The 21,633-nt window shown below is 46.7% G+C and overlaps 1 protein-coding gene across 1 annotated transcript in view; it reads left to right on the plus strand.

Moving 5' to 3' along the window:
• Positions 1-2,219: 2,219 nt before the first annotated feature.
• The window catches only part of UNC45A (unc-45 myosin chaperone A), a 443,919-nt gene continuing 424,505 nt past the window's right edge, over positions 2,220-21,633 (plus strand). Inside the window, exon 1 of the mRNA XM_085644379.1 lies at positions 2,220-2,389. Within this exon, the coding sequence (XP_085500505.1) occupies positions 2,369-2,389 (21 nt within the window). The 5' untranslated portion in view covers positions 2,220-2,368. The remainder of the gene's footprint in view (positions 2,390-21,633) is intronic.

The raw sequence follows: 21,633 nt of genomic DNA on the forward strand, positions 1-21,633 counted from the left end.
ACCGAAACCGCCCTCATCACCGCTATGGACGAACTTCAAAGACGGGCAGACAGAAGACAGGCATCGTTTTTGATACTGCTTGATATGTCTGCAGCCTTTGACACGGTGAATCATAAGATCCTACTAAGGCGGCTGTCGGAGGCAGGAGTGAGGGATACGGCATTGCAATGGTTTCGCTCTTTCTTGCAGGACAGGCAGCAGGCTGTATCATTGCCTCCTTTCCAATCTGTCTTCTCCCCGGTTACGTACGGAGTCCCCCAGGGCTCTGCTATCAGCCCAATACTTTTTAATGTCTACCTCAGGCCGTTAATTCTACTGATCAAAAGTTTCGGCATTAAAACCGTCAATTACGCCGACGACACGCAGATGATCCTCTCCTTGGATGGTGAGGATTCTATCTCTGTGGAGGTCTTACATAATTGTTTACGGGACACTTCAAGGTGGTTGAAGGATAACTCACTTCAGTTTAATGCAGGGAAAACTGAGGTGCTCTTTAGCGCAGGTTCGAGGATCCCTTGCCCGTTCCCTAACAACTTTTGGCCCCCGGAAACAAGGTCCAATGTGCAGCCTGCAGATTCTATCCGCAATCTAGGGGTTACGCTCATCCGCAGACTTAGCATGGAGACCCATGTTCAAAAAACTTCGGCCTGCTGCTTTGCCATTCTCCGTTCTCTAAGAAAAGTCTTGCCCCTCCTACCCACCCAGGCCCGTGCCCAAGTGGTTAGATGTACCATCATGCGCAGGCTGGACTATTGCAATGCCCTCCTGCTCGGGTCCCCTGAGTTTCTGCTGGATAGGCTCCAAAGGGTCCAATCTGCAGCTGCAAAATTGGCCTTGGGGCTGCCGAGAAGATCTCATGGTCCATCTGCCTTGGCTAAATTGCATTGGCTCCCTCTTAGACAGAGGATCCAATTTAAGGCCCTCTGTACTGTTTTTAGGGCCCTCCATGGTACCGGGCCGGCCCCTCTCCAAGCTAAATTTGTGTGGTATGTTCCTACCAGACATCTTCGCTCCTCTGATGCCAAACTGGTGGTCATCCCCAAATTCAGGATGGTCAGAGCCGGGGGTAGATCCTTCGAGGTGGCTGCCGCTAAACTCTGGAACACCCTCCCCATCGAGATTAGGCACATTAATGAACTCTTGCCGTTCAGAAAAAAGGTTAAAACCTGGCTTTTCCCTGGCTAGCCCACTCCCCGCTGGTCCTCTCGCGCTCTTCCTCTGTTTCTGTCAGCGCCAGGATGCCTGCAATGGTGACAGTTTGCGCTTTACAAATTCTTAAATAATAATAATAATTGGGGGGGCGCCAACAAACATTGTTGCACAGGGCGCCACCAGCACTAAAGCCGGCCCTGCCCGTGGTAGTGGTGGGGGGGTTGGTGTATGCACTGCCAGCAACCTGCCAGGCCAGTGCACAACACTTGCATCACCCTCTCCCTGCCTGCCATTGCACTCCATGCTTCTGAAAGTTAAGACAAAAACGTGCATTTGCGTTTCAAATGTCCGATCCTGCAGCAGCACACTTCCAATGCCCATACATGACACTAACCCGATTCACGGCCCCATTGTCCCGATTTTTTTCTAAAAAATCTCCCACTTTGCTCTTTTGAAATGTTGGCATGTATGTACACGTACAACGGAAATGTGTGTGTGGGGGGGATTGAAAATGCAATTTCCGCCATAATCACTAATTTAACCACTCACCTTGGGTTCCAGAACAGCGTACTACTCGGCGTAAAGCACTTAAGACCTCGTCAGTGGTAATGAGCATTATATATGTACAAGAACAATTTAATACAATAAGCACACAAAAATGGCAACTGTGTTTGCCTACATAAACACGTAATAATAATAGTGCTTATAACAATGTCAGTGTCGAACCAGCGTTAACGAAATTCCACCGCCCTAATCACTTTTCAAATCGTACTATGGCTCGCAGAAGACTATCTGAAGATAACATGTCTGAAACACGCTAACATTTCTAACACGCTCACTCACATTGTCAACCAAAATAAGTAAAAAATGTGTTGGGTTCAGTCAGCTGTATGTGTGAAGCAAATGTCTAAATATCACACATAAAAGACGCCGCCTAAAGTTGTTCTCGCCAACAAAACATACACAATTTCTTTCTTCTTCCTTATTAGGTAAGGCAAAAAGCAGCGTGCATTCCCTCCCAGCACAATACAGACGCTCCGGACTGCATCATAGCTGTGCGCCCCGCTGAAGGGGCGTGGCTTGTCTGTGAACCGGGCTCGGCGACTGCTGGAGTGTCTGACAGCTCCAGGCACTGGATGTCTTATCCGGCTCAGTGGTAGGCAGAGTTCAACGACCGGTCCGAGGCTATCCGCACGCAGGGCGGCACAGCCCGGAGATGGAGGAAACCAACCCAGAGGTGAGCACCGAAGCCTGGGCTGCCTGCAGCCCGAGCAGAATATGTCATATAAATGGCAATGTAGGGCAGTATAATCTTAAGCGTTTGAAGGGAATGGAAGGATGTTCAGTGAGCGCTCCCAATAAGCAATGGAGTGGGGAGCCGTGTTAAAAGAAATAGTTTGATAAGTACTGGGTAGGGTCAGTGGGAGGTAGAGATAGGTGTGGAGTGTTATTCTTGAAAGCCAACATATTTCTTGATAACACTGCATGTGTAAACAAGTATAACATTAATATCCTCACACGAAGTAGTAGAGGGACTAGGAGTTTTATTTTTCCAATATGTAGCACCCACAGAATGTCACATCCAACTCTCTTGATGTCCTGGCAGCAGCTGACATACCGGTCACTGCCAGAACCTCAAGAAGAGAACGTTCCTAACGAATCATTCTAAATCCTACATTCCAATTCTAAATGACATCTTACCACAACTCCCTCCTTATAGCAAAACAAAGATTATCTTGGTAATATACATAGCCTTTAAACTTCCTTGGTATTTTCAACACCTGCGAACGAGATTAACTAATGATGCCAGAAATTTAATTGGCAGTCGTTACAGGTACTCAAATATCACAATTGCCCACTTCTATGTTTGGTTTCAACCAGGTTTGCCGATCAGAATCACCGTCTGCATATCTCCGTCATTTAAAAATGTTAGCTTGTGCAGGGGAAATTTGAATCTGTTGCCTTCTATTCCACCAACCTTTACCTTCTAACAAAATAGAACCTATGGTAACTCTCGCAATTTGCACTTGTAAATAAAATTTCGTATCACCCATATTAACTTTTCTTGGATTTTTTTTTTTTAGTTAAATAATTTTTATTAGAAATAATATAAAACACAGGATTACAACCATAAAGTAAGACAATAACAGTCAAAATATAAGCATACAAGCATATAGAAATAGTAATAGCACACTAAGTGAATTATACAGAAACGGTTGCAGAATATGGAAAACACTTTAAACAAGTCGAATGTTGGTATACCCAAACATGCAGGGTTCACAAGGCCAAGTTAGTTGAGGCGGTTAAACTCAAGTCCCGTAGTGTGATACAGGAAGCAAGGAAGGCCTATAATAAGTCCCTTAAATTTGCAAAGAGGGAATGGGAAGACAAATTCTGGGAAGACCTGCTCCAGGCTAGCAAAATCAGGGATTCAAGGGCCTTTTGGAATCTCATAAGCACACGGAATAAACCCGATGCATCTGTGAGACCCTGCAACATCCCGCCTCAAAGTTGGGTAAAACACTTTGGGTCCCTATACCTCCCCCCAGAGGGGGATTTGAATGTGGGGATGGACCTTACAAGAGCAATTGAACCCCATGCCTTGGATCTCTTCACTCCCTTAGAGATTGAGGGAGTTATAGGGTGGGTAGCGCCTCGCAAGGCAGCAGGCCCCGACGGCCTTCCGGGGGACCTTATGAGGGCATACCCAGCGGAATGGGCAAGGGTCATAGCAGCCCCCCTAAACGATATCATGATGGGAGGGGCAGTGCCAGAATCCTGGAAAGGGGCGGTGGTGGTCCCGATTTATAAAAAAGGATGCAGGGAAACACCGGGGAACTATCGCCCTATAAGCCTGATAGACTCCACCCAAAAGATAGCTGGTAAAGCTATCCTTGGAAGGATTCTCCACTGGGTGGAGGAGAATAAAATCCTATCAGACTTTCAGGCAGGTTTCCGGGCTGGTATGGGGACAATAGAGCAGGTGTTTAGGCTGGCACTACTGGGGTGGAAGGTGGTGGAACTGGGCAAGGGTAGTCTTTATTTGGCCTTTATAGACCTGAAGACTGCCTTTGACCTAGTCCCCCGGGAAGAGCTTTGGAGGGTGCTTTATGAGTTGGGACTACCCCCTTACATCTTGTCCCTACTCATTAGCCTTCATGCCCATACCTTTGCACAGGTCCGTTGGGGTAAAAATGGAGAGCTCACTGAGAAGATACCAGTGTCCAGGGGCGTTAGACAGGGCTGTGTCCTGGCACCCACCCTATTTTCACTATATGTGAATGGGGTGGTAAAACATCTTCAACAAGAACCAGCCGACGCCCCCTGTCTTGGAGGAGTACGTATCCCCACCCTGCTTTTTGCGGACGATACCCTCCTGATTTCGAAGACCCCACAAGGCCTCCAGAAATTGCTAACCCGATTCCAGGAGTTCTGTGCTGCAAAAGGCTTAATAATAAATGTGGACAAGACAAAATATCTAGTCCTAAATCCTCCTAAGAAACTGGGCCGTCCACCCACACTTAATTCGATTCCCTTAGAGAAAGTATCCGAATTCGATTACCTCGGCATTCGGATTACGGATAGGATGTCTTGGGCAAATCATATTGACAAAATGGTCCTCAACCATAGGAGAGTAGGAGGAGCTCTCATGAGGGAGTTCAGGGCCTCACCTAGGAGATCACTTACCCCAGTAATTGATATCTACAAGGCTAAAGTAGTGTCATCAGCCTTGTATGGGGCAGAACTGTGGGGCCACTGCCGATTGGACGCCCTAGTGACAACAGAGAGCAAGATATTGAAATCCATTATCTCCATTCCACTGAGCACACCATCTGTACCAGTGAGGTTGGACACGGGCTGTAAAAACATCAAAGATCAGGCCCAGCTTCGCCCGCTCCTGCTATGGACACGAATCTGGAGGGGTGAAGAACTAAAATCCTATGCGGATGCTCTGGGGGAAATAATGAGTCTGGGGGGTTGGGCTAAGATAAGATGGTTAAGAGAAACTAAAAAGCTTTTGGAGAAGATCGGACTAGGTGACCATTGGGCATCACGTTCAGCCCCTCCAAAAGAAGTTGTCAAGGCGCTTTATTGGAAATGGATTGCGGAGCGTCTAATTACAAACTCTAACCACTGCAAGTCCACTGTCGCCTTTTTACAAATCAAAGACATAGTGGCTTTTGAACCCTACCTGGATCTGATCACCCTCCCCTTTGACCGAGCCCTTTATTTCAAATTTAGAGTTGGATCCCTCCCCCTAGGTGCTGTGGTATCGAATTGGACATCAGCGGCCCGTACTTCTCCCAACTGTGCATGTTGCCCGAGTAGGGTTGAGTCCATTGCGCATGTCCTATTTGAATGTCCGGATTATGCAAGGCCTAGGAGTTTTTGGTTGAAACCTCTTTGTCGAAACATGGGCACACGTAGCCACCGAGTAGCCTTGCGTATCTTAACCACGGACACTTCCCCCCCCTATAGTGTGTGGAACAGCAACATTTTTAAAGCAGTTTTGGCTTATTCGTTGTAAGAGATTGTCAGTAGCTGTTTAAATCCTTTTTAGCTAATTTAGTAGAGGGCATTTTATGTCCTTTTATCTTTTTAATGAAATTTTATACTGGCTTCTTGTAGCAATGTTTTTTTTTTTTTTTTTTGTATACTGTATGATTGTATTTTATTACGCTTACAAGATATCTTGCATATCGAATAAAAGCTTATGACTGACTGACTGGAAAACACTTTCAGTAATGAGTCAAAAAATTATCATACTATAATAGTATACAAAAAAAGGCCTGTGTAAAAACTAGAATAAATATAATGGTTAAGAGAGAGTATATTTTTATTAGCGGGAAAAGAAAAGGGAAAAGAGGAAGAAAGAAGAAAAGAAAAGAGAAGAAGAAGAGAAAGATAGGAAAGGAAGGAAGAGAAGGATAATAAAATAGAAAGACAAAAGAGAAATTATATTGATGTTGATAGAAAAGTCGTAAAGGGTAGCCAAATTAAGTCAGATTTAATCTGTATGTGGATGGAAGATTGGGGAATAGAGGCAATTCTATGTTCATCACATATATAATTCCACTAGTGTACAAAAGATATTTTAGAGTTATCTTTCCAGCATGTTAATATAACTTTAAACGCCACAGCAATAAATAAATCAAATAGAAGAGAAGGGGGAGAATCAATATCAAAGTCAGGCGACATGGAGCCTAAAAAGACATTAAGCATATTAAATTGTACTTTGGGAGAGAAAATCAGTGAGCATTTTGACCATATAGCATCCCCAAAAGCATACACGTTAGGACAGTGGAACAATAAATGTAATAAAGAGCCTTCAGCATTAAGACAGGACCAGCAGGATGATGTGACAGATCGATTGAACTTATGTAACATAAGGGGAGTAATGACGACTCTATTATAAATAAAGTAGAAGGACTGTGTGAGATTAGCAGCTTTGGAGGTCTTGAATAATTTTTGCCAAAACTTATCCCATTGTGGTGTCGACAAAGTGAAAGAGAAGTCCTGTTCCCATTCAAGTTCCACCTTAGATTTATTCCGCGAGCCCACAGGGGTAGATAAAGATTTATAAATAAAAGAGGCACTTGGAATAGTATCAGTAGAGACTTGATAGAGTGAAGAATCAGGAAGTAGGGAAGTAGAAGTTGGTAGAGAGAAAAATTGCTGTATACAGACCTATAGTATTGAAGCTAAAATATCATACTGTTGAATACAGGAATCTGGTAATTGAAAAGATTCTTGCAATTGATGGAAAGAAAGAAGCACATTATTAACAAACATTTGGTGTACATAAAAAAGACCCTTTTCTTTCCATTGTTTGTAGTAGAATGATTTGTGACGGAACTTAATGTATTTATTGAACCAAAGCGATGACGCTAGAAAAGATTGATAATTATCCAAATTCTTAAAGAAAAGTGTATGTAACAAAGCTTGAGAGTGTTTCAAAATAGGGTATTTGGAAATAAAAGTACAATTAGTCATGTGAACAACATCTCGTATTGAAAAATCATTTAACAGTGAGCATTCAACCTTAACCCATGGGGGCTGAGATATATTCTGATAATCTTTAGACAAAGCATAAAATTGACGAATCAGAAAAGCATTGTGATATAAATTAAAATCAGGGAATCTGAAACCCCCCTCATTTTTAGGACGAATCAATTTAGACAAGGCAATACGAGCACGTTTGTTATTCCATAGAAATTTAGTGCACAATGAATTAATCTGAGATAAATATGCAGGAATTTTAAATGGTATCATAGACCGTATAAACAAAATCTGAGGGAGTATCATCATTTTAATTGTATCCAGTCTGCCCCACCACGAAAGAAACAATGGAGACCAGAGGTTTAACAAAGTAGTAATTTTAAGTTTTAAGGCAGAAAAATTATGTGATAGTGTGTCACGAATATTGGAAGAGAACCATATACCAAGGTATTTAATTTTTTGGTGACACCACGTGAAGTTGGATGATTCAAACATGTACCTAAAACAAGAAGGGTTTAAAGGTAAAATCTCAGTTTTAGAAAAGTTTAATTTATAACCTGAAACTTTCGCAAATGATGAAATTTCCTGCAAAAAAGGGGGTAAGGAAGATATAGGGTTGGGCATATAAATAAGAACATCATCAGCATACGCAGATAATTTAATTTGATGGGACTTGAAACTAAAACCAGTAATGAGAGGATTGCTTCTAATACGTTCCAAAAATGGTTCTAAGCATAACAGGAAAAGCAATGGTGAAAGGGGGCAACCCTGACGTGTGCCTCTTTGAAGGGAGAAATAGGGAGAAAAAAGACCATTAACAAAAAGACATGCTTTTGGATTAGTATATAACAATTTAACATTTGATATAAACTTCGGACCAAAGCCAAACCATTGTAATGTATGTATCAAGAACTCCCAGTTAACACGGTCAAAGGCTTTTTCTGCATCCAAGGATAAAGCAGCTAGTGGGGAAGGATATTATTTACTGAGAGCAAGAATATTGGAAAACATTCTGGCATTGTCAGAAGCCAAACGACCTTTAACAAAGCCGACTTGGTCTGGGTTAATGAGAATAGGGATAATTTTCTCTAAACGAGAAGCCAATATTTTTGCAAAAATTTTACAATCATAATTAATTAATGAAATAGGATGAAAATTTTTGCAATAGGAGGGATCTTTATCTGGTTTGGGGATTACAATAATGAGGGCTTCCAAAAAAGAACCACGGGCTTGGGAATTAGATATAAAAGAATTAAAAAGTTCTAATAATTTGGGAGCAAAAATTGAGGAGAAAGCAGAAAATAGTTAAATTGAAAATCCATCAGGGCCAGGAGCCTTCGCTTTTTTCAAGGATTTAAGAGCATCAGTTAATTCTTGTAGGGAAATGTCATCTTCAAGAGAGTTAAAAATATCCAGGGAAGTTGTGGGCTTGGGGATATCTCGGAAAAAAGAAGTAAAGTCGTCTTCTGAGGGTTTGGTAGTTTCTGTATATAATAGATTATAGTAAGATTGAAATGTGGAAATGATGTCAGAGTCAGATGAACGGAGAGTATTGCTTGATTCTGAGTGAATGGGGCCAATCACTTTACGTTCTGATTTAATTTTTAGATAATTTGCTAGCATTTTCCCAGCTTTGTTTTGGCCACCATGGTATTTCGATTTAATCTTAAGGAGGATGTTGCAAGCATCCCTAGTGACTATTTTATTTAGGGTAGACTTAGCTTTGATTAATTCTTGTAAGGAAGAGGGAGATTTAGAAGTGTAGTAATTATGTTCTAACGTTTTTAAAAGGACCAAGGTTTCTTTATACTTAGTATGCAATACCTTTTTCTTTGTTGAGGAGTAGGCAATAGTGAAGGCTCTAAAAGATGCTTTAAAAGCATCCCAATTGTTGTGTAAGGAGGTGTCAATAGACTTATTAAAGGTAAAGAATTCCGTAATGAAAGAGGATGCTTCTTGAATAAAGGTACGGTCTGATAAAAGGAAATTATTGAAACGCCATCTGCCTTGTTTACACGTTGTGAGGGATAGGTCAATAGAGGTGGTGACGGGAGCATGGTCAGATATAAAAATAGACCCAATGTCAGAGGACTGGAGACAAGGTAGCAGTGATTTAGAGATTAGGATATAGTCAATACGGGATCTGGTATTAGTACAGGAGAAAAGAAGGTAAATTCAGAGGAATCTGGATTACACGTTTTCCATGTATCAAATAATGGACGGGAGCAGATGGCCGATTGAAATGATTTGTGAGATTTGTCAGGTTTAAACTTACATTTGGATTGCCTATCAGTAAATGGATCTAACCAATTATTAAAATCACCACCAAGCACGATATTAGAATTGGAGAGTGATAATAATTTCAACTGTATAGAGTGCCAAAATTCAGAATCTGGCTTAACAGGACCATAAATATTGAAAAAAGTGATTTGTCGTTTATTAATAATAGTCTCAGCCAATACCCAACGACCATTCGGGTCACAATCTGTCGAAACAATCTGTGCATTAATAGATTTGTGGAACAATATGGCGACACCACCATGACGATCAGAAGCAGGAGAAAAAACAATTTGATTACCCCAGTGACGTTTAAGTTTAAGGGATTCTTTGTCATTACAATGTGTCTCCTGTAAAAAAGCAATCTGGGTATTAAGTTTAGCCAGGTGAGACAATACCTTTTGACGCTTGACGGGGTGACCAAGACCACGAACATTCCACGAAGTCACATTAACCATAACTCTGGATGAAGGAGAACATGAGGGAACAGGAACATGGAACTGCATAATTGACAAGAAACAAGAAGGAAAGATATTGTTCAATATGCAAGGAAAAAGATCTAATATCTACAAGAAAACATGTACAAAGAAACAGAATTAACAATGAGGAAGAACAAGAAAAGAAGAAGAATAGAGAAACAAGAGGAAAAGAAGAGAGAAGCAAAAAAGGAAAGTAAAGACATGTAAACAGATCAAGGGATAACATCCGGATCTGTAAAGAGCGAGGAGAAGTCGAAGAAAAAGAGGAGCGTAGTGACGCCAGAGGACGCGGACCACACTGATAAAAACAGATGAATACAGAGAAAAAGAACCTCATTAATAATTAATAGTATAAACCAACAGCAAGATTTTAAGTAAACCAATTAACAGAATACAAAGTGACAATCCCCCCAAAAAAAGAAGTCAAGAGTTAGTATCCATTCCATGAGACGGGAGACTTTGAAGAAAGAGTTTAAGTTTTTCCGGATCGTCAAAGGAGCGGGATCGACCCTCTTGCGTAATTTTACAAAGACATGGATGAAGTATTCCATACTGTATGTTGAGACGTCTCATCTGTGGACGCAAAGCAAGAAATTCTTTGCGACGAGCATTGGTTGCAGTGGAAATGTCTTGCGATATGAAGAGAGTATGATCTGACCAGATAAGACGCCTTTTGAGTCTGACAGCCTTCAAGACAAGCATCAATTCAGAAAATTCAAGAAAGAGCACAATAATTCCACGTGGTTTATTAGCGGCAGGATTTAGACGACCTAAACGGTGTGCTCTTTGAATGTTAAGAGGACCAGTCAACGTTGGTAGATCGAGGAGCTCTGGAAGAAACTTCTAAAGGAAGGACACCATATCAGACCCTTCAATATTTTCCGGAAGGCCATAAAGGCGGAGGTTATTTCTTCGATTACGATTTTCAAGGTCCTCAGTATGAAGTTAAAGCTTATGGATTTCCTGCTCCAGGAGCTGAATTTTCGTAGAAGCATCCTGCAAATCACTAACACGCTGCTCCAGATCAAAAACCTTGCTTTACATGATGATCCATCTTTCCTCAATCTGTTTCAACTTTTCATTAGTAGTTGACCTGAAGGGTTGAAGACCACGAACTTCATCAAGAATAGAGTCCAAAACAGGATTTTGAGAAGAATGGATAGGGGAAGGCGGGTCGTTTTTATGCCGCTTAGGTTTTGTACCAGACGTGGAAGATTTGGTAGAATGTGGGTCGGTAGACATTGTGCTCAGCAGAAGTAAGTAGTCACCAGGTACCAAGAAAGTTAAAAAAATATCTGAAGCGTAGAAGCAGGTCTTCCAACAGTAGACAAAAAAAAAAAAAAAAAAGGCACCAGAAAGTAAAAAAAAAAAAAAAAATTATATCAATTATATGAATATCACACAATGTGGAAAAAAAGAAAAACGTGGGTGCTTTGATGTGGAATGGCAGCAACATACGTGGCAGTGGACAGGGAATTACCGCCTGTCAAAAGGTGTTGAGGCTGATTCCTGGTAGTAAAAGGCTGAGAGGCTGCAAAAGGAGGAGGGCGAGGCCCTAAGCAATAGTGTAGAGCATTACAATGTAATGTAATCAGGACTATTGATGCATAAGTCACGATCACAAAAAGGAACAGCCACTCGTTCAGTCAGTGGAGAGTGGAGGCGGTAACATCCACTGTCAACATGAAGTAAAAATAAAGCTCATGTTTTGCCATGTGATACAACTCTCAGGAGCATGAGGAGAGGTAAAGGTAGCTAAAAGTAAGCAGAAGAACTTACACCGCTGAAGAAATGAATTTCCGTGGCATTTCAGCAGCGCAACAACAAGCGCGAGCTCAGCGGTCCAAAATGGCGGCCACTCGCGATTTTGTGAGGCGAGAAAACCGCCAGTGCAGAGAGTATGAAATCCGTCATGAATGGCAGCAGAAAAGCGGTCTTCACCGGCAAAGAGTCAACACTCGCCGTCAACGAAGGAGGCATAAACGGGCCCAAAATAGCGTCGGAGTCCCGCGACGCAACGGAGCTCACAGCAAGTCCGCCATTTCCTGCGGCGCGCAAGCCACGCCCCTCTTTTCTTGGATTTCTAACCATAACCTAATCTCCTATACTCAAATCTTTGTTTTAAACATGATGTTTCAGGTCAAAGTGCTCTTTCAGCTCAACTTGTTTTAATGCAACTGAACTTGAAGTGCTCCCGGCAGATTGTGCAATCTGTTCTCTCTCCATGTTGTCTTCTAACCAATTTGGAAACATATCTGTATTGACCTTGCTTCCCCTCAATAAAGTGAATGGAACTTCACCTTTAGTGCAATGGGAAGTGATGTTATAACTCCACACTTAGTTTTTCAAAGATTTCCAACAGCCCGCCCAGAAGTTATCAACAATTGTATTCCCTCTTTTATAATCCTGTTGGCTCTCTCCACTAAACCATTTTAACTGGGAAAATACAAAGCAACCTTGTGATATTTTATATCATGATGCTTAAAGAACAACTTTATACTCACGAAGACCAGGTAAGTACAATCATCAGTAATAGTCTCCTTACGCGAGCCCTCCAACTTTAAAACATTCTCCAAAAACGTGATGGCAGCATTGGTAGAGGGGGAGTCAATAAAAAAAAAAAAAAAAAAAATCCATTTTGAATAATAGTCCATTAAGAAAATTAAAGTTGTCATCTCGGATGGAAGTAAGAAAAATGGACCCGAAAAATCGAAACCAACTTTTCCCATGCAACATCAGGAAATGGCACAAGTTGTAACGGTGTCTCCTTCACTTTCTAATGTCTGTCTGAAATTAAACAATCGGGACACTTATCTATCATCCTTTTAACATTAGTGTTAGACCTGTCAGCCCTTTGGGTGGTCCCTCCTCATCATTATTTATTTTGTCCCACTTTTGCCTCAAACCCTGTGTGAATTTTTCCTTTTTGGGAACCACCAGACTTTTTAGTGTTGCTACAGATTCAGGGAACCATTTTAGCTACCCCTGAAACTTCTGTCTGAGGGCCTGAAGCACAAAATGGTGGCCACCTGTGACATCACCAGCATCCACTGGAACCTACCAGCACCTTCCAGAACATTCCAGGAGATTCCAGAACCCTGTGACCGTTGGAGGCGGTTTAGAATGTTGGGAGGATAAGAGAGGCAGTTGGCAGTTGGAGCTGGCAGTTGGCACCTGACTGGTGAAGAGAGAGGAGCACAACAGTGAAGGAGGAAGGAGTGAAGCAGCAGGGGTGGAAACTTGTGCCTGGAGTGGGGTCCATAAACCCACCCTTGATACTTGTCCCTACTGATGGATCCCAGCCTATAGCCCTGTGTGGGAAGAAGACAGAAGAAAACCATCCTAAGGACCTGGACAGCAGGAACAGGCCTTAGAACCAAGAAAACAGCAAGATTCTGACCTGAGAACTGGTTTCCCTGGAGTCCGGCGTCGAGTAGCCTGAAGACCTGGAGCCCGAGGTGGAGAAGCGGCGCTGACTGAAGTAGCAGACGTCGTACCCGGAGCCGCCTGAGGTCGTGAGAGGGCGCCGACGGGGGTCGAGAGGAATACCAGAGGTCGAGGAGGAAGTGAACCGAGGTCGAGCGAGCGGCGTCATCGGAGGAGTGAAGTCCGCCCTCCGGAGTCGTCGGAGACCGAGGTAGAGGAGCACCGGAGGTCGGGAGTGAGGATCGCACTCCGGAGTCGCCCGGAGCCTGTGAGGAGGAGCACCGGAGGTCGGGGGTGAGGATCGCACCCCGGAGTCGCCGGAAGTCGACATCGAGGCCAGGCCGGCCGACGTCATCGGAGCCGAGAGCGCCATCGGACCGGAGCCGCCCGAAGTCGACATCGTGAAGAGACTGCCTGACGCCGTCGAATCGGAGGTCGAGATCGAACCGAGGCCACCGACATCGGACCGGAACCGCCTGCCGGCGTCGTCAAAGAACTGACATTGTGCCGAGGCCGCCGAGACCGAACCGGAACCGCCTCACGGCGTCGACACGACTCCAGCGGCGCCGGAACATCAGAAAAAGGGCAGTAAGTGGAGTAGAGGGCGCCTAAGGCCCTGTGGAGACCTGAGAGACTGCTCTAAGGGGCTAGGGAGGTGCTGAAACCCATCTGACTGTGCCTGGGGTGAACTGGGACTAACCTAGAGAGGTTGTCTGGAGAAGGAAAGCCAGGGCATTGGTATTTCCCCCCTTTGATCTACCTCAGTTTAGGCCTCAGCCTTGTCCCAGCCAGGGAGTAGCCTCCCCCCTCAAGCCTTCCACAACCCTACAAGCTGTGCCTGGGCCAAATCAGCCCTTAAGAAGTGAAGTGTCATCTGATTATATGAGGGGTGCTGTATACTTGTAATTATTTATTGGGGATACTGTATTTATTGACTTTTTATCTATTTATTGCTGCACTATATTTATAGGTCCACAGGACTTGTTGGTGTACAATATTTATTGGTACAGTATTTATTGCCTCAAAGTATTTAATTGTCTGTATATATTGCACTTGTATTTATGCCCTGTTATTTATGATCACCCCTATTTATTTCATCAAACAGCCAATATTTATTTGACCTGCATTAATTGAAACTTGTATATTGTGATTGACCTATTTATTTTTCCAATCAGCAACTAAGAGAAAAAGATAAAGAAAGAATATTTTCATAATTTTTACGGTGTAGAGTCGTTTTTGGAACGGATGCACGCATGGTTATTGTATGGGTATATTGTATGCTTAGCACTGCGCCTGTTTCCTGACCACTCGAGCCAAGCTACCACAGTGTGTTCGGGGAGTCCACCACCACCCTGCGGAGTGGGAGTGGGCGTTTCCAACATAAATTGGTGTTCAGCGGTGGGATAGAGCTGTGCCTACATATACTCAACAATAACTGTGGGTAGTCCATAGGCCTACACCGGGAGTTTTCTCACAGCGGCCTTCCAAATTGTGGGTTTTTGTTTTTTCCAAATTTACTCTGGTGGTGGGAGGAGGTATTACTAAAGGTACCCCCCTGCATTGTTACTGCACAAAACCTGACCTCTAACCTGAGTGGGCAAGATGGAGTTTGTACTGGAAGATTTAGAAACGTACACTGTGGCCCAACTCAGGGAGTTTTGCCAGCGGGAGGGGGTGTACTGTCCCCCAGGAGCAAAGAAGGGTGCACTCCAAACCAGCTTAAGGGCTTGGGGGGAGGCACGCCGAGAAAGCAAGGCTGAGGAGGAAGACAGGGATGGAGAGCCTAACCCCGAGGGGGCTGAGATGTACCAACCTGAGGTGGGGAACCTGTCAGCAGGGCCCAGGACACTTTCTAGGAAGGGCAGCACTGTCTCTAGTGGGGGCTTATCCAGCGTGGAGTTAGCAGATCGGAGAGAGAAAAGACAGCTCACATGGGATTTAGCAAAGCTGGAGAAGGAGAAGGAGGAACAGAGGTTGGCTCATGAGACGGAGAAAGAGAGGATGGCTCATGAGATAAGACTGAAAGAGATAGAGCTTCAGATCCTAAGAATTGGAGCACCACCTGTTCCTAATGGTGGCAGCCAAAACCAAGAGGTCACCAGGGAATCCAAACCTTACCTGCCAAAGGACATAGTAGCTAGCTATGGGGCGGGTGACGACATCGCCAAGTGGCTAGCAGCCTATGAGGTCTCGTTGAGGGCCCATGGGGTTCCAGTGAAGTACTGGGGAGGGGGATTGTATAAGTACATGCCTCCAGCTGGTAGGGATGCTTTATTGGCCCTCGAAGAGGATGAGCAGACCCACTACCCCACCATGAAACTGGCGCTCATCAGAAAGTTTGGACTAACACCTGAAAAGTACAGACAGAAGTTCAGGGGTAGTCACAAGCTGGGCACACAGAATTGGGTGGACTTCCTGGACTATGCAAAGAAGGCACTGGAAGGTTGGATTCAGGGCAGTGAAGTAAGGAACTACGAGGAGCTGTTTGACCTAGTACTGAAGGAACACCTACTCGAGAAATGTTTCCCTGAACTGCGGCAACACCTGGTGGATAGCAAGCTGACCAGCCCCCGGAAGCTTGCTGAGGAGGCGGACATTTGGGCTAGTACCCGGGTGTCCACAAGGGGGACTGGAGGGGATACTCCAAAGGCCGGACAGGGCGCCCCCCAGAAGAAAGAAGGAGGGGAAAAGAAAAAGGAGTTCTCCAAAGGCCCCCAAAATAACTTCCAAGGGAAGGGAACAGGATTCACCTCTAAGGCTAACCCACCCAGAAACCCTAATCCTGGCCAGAGTCAGCAGCCAAGGGTTGTCCATTGCTATGAGTGCGGTGGCGTTGGACACTATAAAGGAGATCCGAAGTGTCAGAAACGATCACCCCCTCCCACTGGAGGAAAGCCCCCCGGAGTAGCTAGTGTAGTGCTCGGGGAGGAGATGCCCTTAACTAAGGGAAGGGAGTGGGCGGGTGTCACTTTAGTGTCCCTGGGAGAACGGGAGATGGTTCCTAAGATCCAGGTGCCCGCAAATACCGCAAAGTATGGGCAGTGGATCACCATCAACGGCCAAAGAGGGGAGGCTCTGAGAGACACAGGAGCCAGTATGACTATGGTGCGTAGCCAACTGGTGTCTCCAGAGCAGGTAATTCCCGATGTACTCCACCCAGCCGCGATGGCTGACGGCAGAACAGGTCACTATCCAGTGGCCGAGGTTCCCTTTGAATGGGGGGGGGTTGCAGGTTCACTTCGAGTTGCCGTAAGCCCTGCCGTGCCAGTCGATTGTCTGCTGGGCAATGACATGGAGCACAATGCTTGGAAGGAGGTGGAATACCGGACTCACACCGAGATGCTGGGTACACCTGACTGGGCCTGTGTTAGCACAAGGTCCGCGACTACCCGAAGAGGGAGTTCATTCCGGCTGGAGCCTGGAACAAAGGCCCAGCCAGCTGCCAGTCAAGGGAAGAACCGAGGACAGGAGGAGCCTGCCTCTGCGTCTCCACCCCGTAGGACGGATAGGCCACCGGAGGTGGTGGACCAGGAGTCTGCGGAGGGGGACGTTACCAACCTGGAGGACCTACCCATCCCGGCCGAGTGGCACGTGGAGGGAGGCCCGTCCAGGGAGGAATTCTGCCAGGGCCAGAGGGAGTGCCCTACCCTTGAGGGGCTGAGGCGACAGGCCGAAGCCCAGGCAGCAGGGAACGTTGAAGGGAACTACAGTGTTTACTGGGAGGATGGCCTCCTCTACAGTGAACCCAAGGCACCCCTACATGGATCGTCACGAGCCTTGGTAGTTCCTCAACGTTATCGAGCCTTCCTTTTAGAGTTGGCTCACGAGATACCCTTGGCAGGACACCTGGGGCAAGACAAGACCTTCGCCCGTCTTGTCCCACACTTTTATTGGCCTCAGATGAAAGTGTCGTCCGATACCTACTGCCGGACATGTGTGTCTTGCCAAGCCAGTGGGAAAACAGGGGTGAAGCTGAAAGCTCCCCTGGAACCACTTCCTGTCGTTAGCACCCCCTTTGAAAGGGTGGGCATCGACATTGTGGGTCCATTAGATCCACCGACTACAGCTGGTCACAGGTTTATCCTGGTTCTGGTGGATCATGCCACACGGTACCCAGAGGCGATACCTCTGAGGACCATAACAGCACCTGTTGTGGCTAGGGCCCTGATGGGAATCTTTACCCGAGTGGGTTTTCCCAAGGAAGTTGTGTCCGACAGGGGGACCAACTTCATGTCAGCATATATGCGGGCAATGTGGAAGGAGTGTGGAGTGACATACCGGTTCACCACTCCTTACCACCCCCAGACCAATGGTCTGGTGGAGAGGTTTAACAAAACCTTAAAAGGCATGATCAGAAGTCTGCCTGAAAGCCTGCGGAGGAAATGGGACGTCCTCCTACCCTGTTTACTTTTTTCCTACAGGGAAGTGCCACAGAAGGGAGTGGGCTTCAGCCCCTTCGAGCTTCTGTATGGGCACCCTGTACGTGGACCTCTTAACCTGGTGAGAGACGGATGGGAAAGAACTCCCAGAAAGCTCCCCCAGGATGTGGTGAGCTACATGCTGGCCTTCCGGAGCCAAATGGCTAAGTTGTGGAAGCAAGCTTCTGACAACTTGGAAGCCAGCCAAGCAGTAATGAAGGCGTGGTATGACCACAACGCTCACCCGGTGGAGTTGGAGCCTGGCCAGAAGGTGTGGGTGATCGAACCAGGAGAGCTTAGTGCCCTCCAGGATCGCTGGTCAGGACCCTTTGAGGTGTTGGAGAAGAAGGGAAAGGCTACCTACTTGGTGGACCTGAAGACCCCTCGTCAGCCCCTGCGGGTGCTGCATGCCAACCGCCTCAAACCCCACCACGAGAGGCCCGAAGTCATCTTGATGATGGTGACTGACGGAGGAGAGGACGTGGAAAGCGAGCCTCTCCCTGATCTGTTTGCGTCTCAGGAAAAGGATGGGTCGGTGGAGGGAGTGATTCTCTCCCCATCTCTAACTCCTGAACAGCAGGAGGACTGTCGCCAGGTCCTGGGGCAGTACTCTTCGTTGTTCTCCCTTGTCCCGGGTAGGACTCACCTGTGCGTCCATGACGTGGACACAGGAGACAGCCCACCTGTGAAGTCCAAGATCTACCGGATGTCAGACAAGGTGAAGGCCAGCATTCATAGTGAAGTCACTAAGATGCTGGAGCTAGGAGTGATTGAACCTTCTAGCAGCCCCTGGTCCAGTCCGGTGGTGTTAGTACCGAAAGCTGCACCACCGGGTGCCCAACCAGAACTGAGGTTCTGTGTGGACTACCGGGGACTGAATTCAGTGACAAAAACTGATGCTCATCCGATCCCTAGGGCGGATGAATTGATTGACCGGCTGGGAGCTGCCCAATATCTAAGTACCTTTGACCTTACTTCGGGGTACTGGCAGATCTCTTTGACTGATGGAGCAAGGGAAAGGTCAGCCTTCTCCACGCCCAATGGCCACTACCAGTTCTGTGTGATGCCCTTTGGGCTCAAGAACGCACCTGCCACGTTTCAGCGCCTGGTAAACCAGATCCTCACCGGAATGGAGAGTTTCTCTGCTGCTTATCTGGATGACATAGCCGTCTTCAGTAACAGCTGGGAGGATCACTTGCGTCACCTGCAAGCTGTTCTCCAGGCCCTGAGACAAGCTGGATTGACGATCAAGGCCAGCAAGTGCCAGATCGGGCAGGGGTCGGTAGTGTACCTTGGACACTTGGTGGGTAGGGGAGCGGTGCAACCCCTCCAGGCGAAGATCGAGGCCATCATGGCCTGGGAACCCCCCAAGACACAGACTGAGGTCCGAGCATTTTTGGGCCTCACGGGATACTATCGCCGCTTCGTGAAGGGGTACGGTACCATCGTAGCCCCCCTCACGGAGCTCACGTCCAAGAAACAACCTCGACGGGTAGTCTGGACGGAGGCTTGTCAGCAAGCCTTTGAGAGATTGAAGAAAGCCATGTGCGAGGCCCCGGTCTTAAGGGCCCCAGACTTTTCCAAGAAGTTCATTGTCCAGACAGATGCATCAGAACATGGCATTGGGGCAGTGTTATCGCAACTCAACGAAGAGGGTCTGGATCAACCCGTGGTCTTCCTATCCAGGAGACTACTTCCCAGGGAACAGAAGTGGAGTGCAATAGAGCGTGAAGCCTTTGCAGTGGTATGGGCTCTGAAGAAGTTGCGGCCATACCTGTTTGGCTCGCACTTCCTGGTTCAGACCGACCACAGACCCCTTCGTTGGCTGATGCAAATGAAGGGGGAGAATCCCAAGTTGTTGAGGTGGTCTATTTCCCTACAGGGAATGGACTTTCAGGTGGAACATCGGCCTGGAGTGGACCACGCCAATGCAGACGGTCTCTCAAGGTATTTCCGCCTTAGTGATGAGAACTCCCAAGGGGTTGGGTAGCTCTCCCCACTTTCAGCTGGGGGGGACGCGTGTTAGACCTGTCAGCCCTTTGAGTGGTCCCTCCTCATCATTATTTATTTTGTCCCACTTTTGCCTCAAACCCTGTGTGAATTTTTCCTTTTTGGGAACCACCAGACTTTTTAGTGTTGCTACAGATTCAGGGAACCATTTTAGCTACCCCTGAAACTTCTGTCTGAGGGCCTGAAGCACAAAATGGTGGCCACCTGTGACATCACCAGCATCCACTGGAACCTACCAGCACCTTCCAGAACATTCCAGGAGATTCCAGAACCCTGTGACCGTTGGAGGCGGTTTAGAATGTTGGGAGGATAAGAGAGGCAGTTGGCAGTTGGAGCTGGCAGTTGGCACCTGACTGGTGAAGAGAGAGGAGCACAACAGTGAAGGAGGAAGGAGTGAAGCAGCAGGGGTGGAAACTTGTGCCTGGAGTGGGGTCCATAAACCCACCCTTGATACTTGTCCCTACTGATGGATCCCAGCCTATAGCCCTGTGTGGGAAGAAGACAGAAGAAAACCATCCTAAGGACCTGGACAGCAGGAACAGGCCTTAGAACCAAGAAAACAGCAAGATTCTGACCTGAGAACTGGTTTCCCTGGAGTCCGGCGTCGAGTAGCCTGAAGACCTGGAGCCCGAGGTGGAGAAGCGGCGCTGACTGAAGTAGCAGACGTCGTACCCGGAGCCGCCTGAGGTCGTGAGAGGGCGCCGACGGGGGTCGAGAGGAATACCAGAGGTCGAGGAGGAAGTGAACCGAGGTCGAGCGAGCGGCGTCATCGGAGGAGTGAAGTCCGCCCTCCGGAGTCGTCGGAGACCGAGGTAGAGGAGCACCGGAGGTCGGGAGTGAGGATCGCACTCCGGAGTCGCCCGGAGCCTGTGAGGAGGAGCACCGGAGGTCGGGGGTGAGGATCGCACCCCGGAGTCGCCGGAAGTCGACATCGAGGCCAGGCCGGCCGACGTCATCGGAGCCGAGAGCGCCATCGGACCGGAGCCGCCCGAAGTCGACATCGTGAAGAGACTGCCTGACGCCGTCGAATCGGAGGTCGAGATCGAACCGAGGCCACCGACATCGGACCGGAACCGCCTGCCGGCGTCGTCAAAGAACTGACATTGTGCCGAGGCCGCCGAGACCGAACCGGAACCGCCTCACGGCGTCGACACGACTCCAGCGGCGCCGGAACATCAGAAAAAGGGCAGTAAGTGGAGTAGAGGGCGCCTAAGGCCCTGTGGAGACCTGAGAGACTGCTCTAAGGGGCTAGGGAGGTGCTGAAACCCATCTGACTGTGCCTGGGGTGAACTGGGACTAACCTAGAGAGGTTGTGTGGAGAAGGAAAGCCAGGGCATTGGTATTTCCCCCCCTTTGATCTACCTCAGTTTAGGCCTCAGCCTTGTCCCAGCCAGGGAGTAGCCTCCCCCCTCAAGCCTTCCACAACCCTACAAGCTGTGCCTGGGCCAAATCAGCCCTTAAGAAGTGAAGTGTCATCTGATTATATGAGGGGTGCTGTATACTTGTAATTATTTATTGGGGATACTGTATTTATTGACTTTTTATCTATTTATTGCTGCACTATATTTATAGGTCCACAGGACTTGTTGGTGTACAATATTTATTGGTACAGTATTTATTGCCTCAAAGTATTTAATTGTCTGTATATATTGCACTTGTATTTATGCCCTGTTATTTATGATCACCCCTATTTATTTCATCAAACAGCCAATATTTATTTGACCTGCATTAATTGAAACTTGTATATTGTGATTGACCTATTTATTTTTCCAATCAGCAACTAAGAGAAAAAGATAAAGAAAGAATATTTTCATAATTTTTACGGTGTAGAGTCGTTTTTGGAACGGATGCACGCATGGTTATTGTATGGG

Source organism: Triturus cristatus, chromosome 3_1 (genome assembly GCF_964204655.1).
Source record: "Triturus cristatus chromosome 3_1, aTriCri1.1, whole genome shotgun sequence".
Lineage (NCBI taxonomy): Eukaryota > Metazoa > Chordata > Amphibia > Caudata > Salamandridae > Triturus > Triturus cristatus.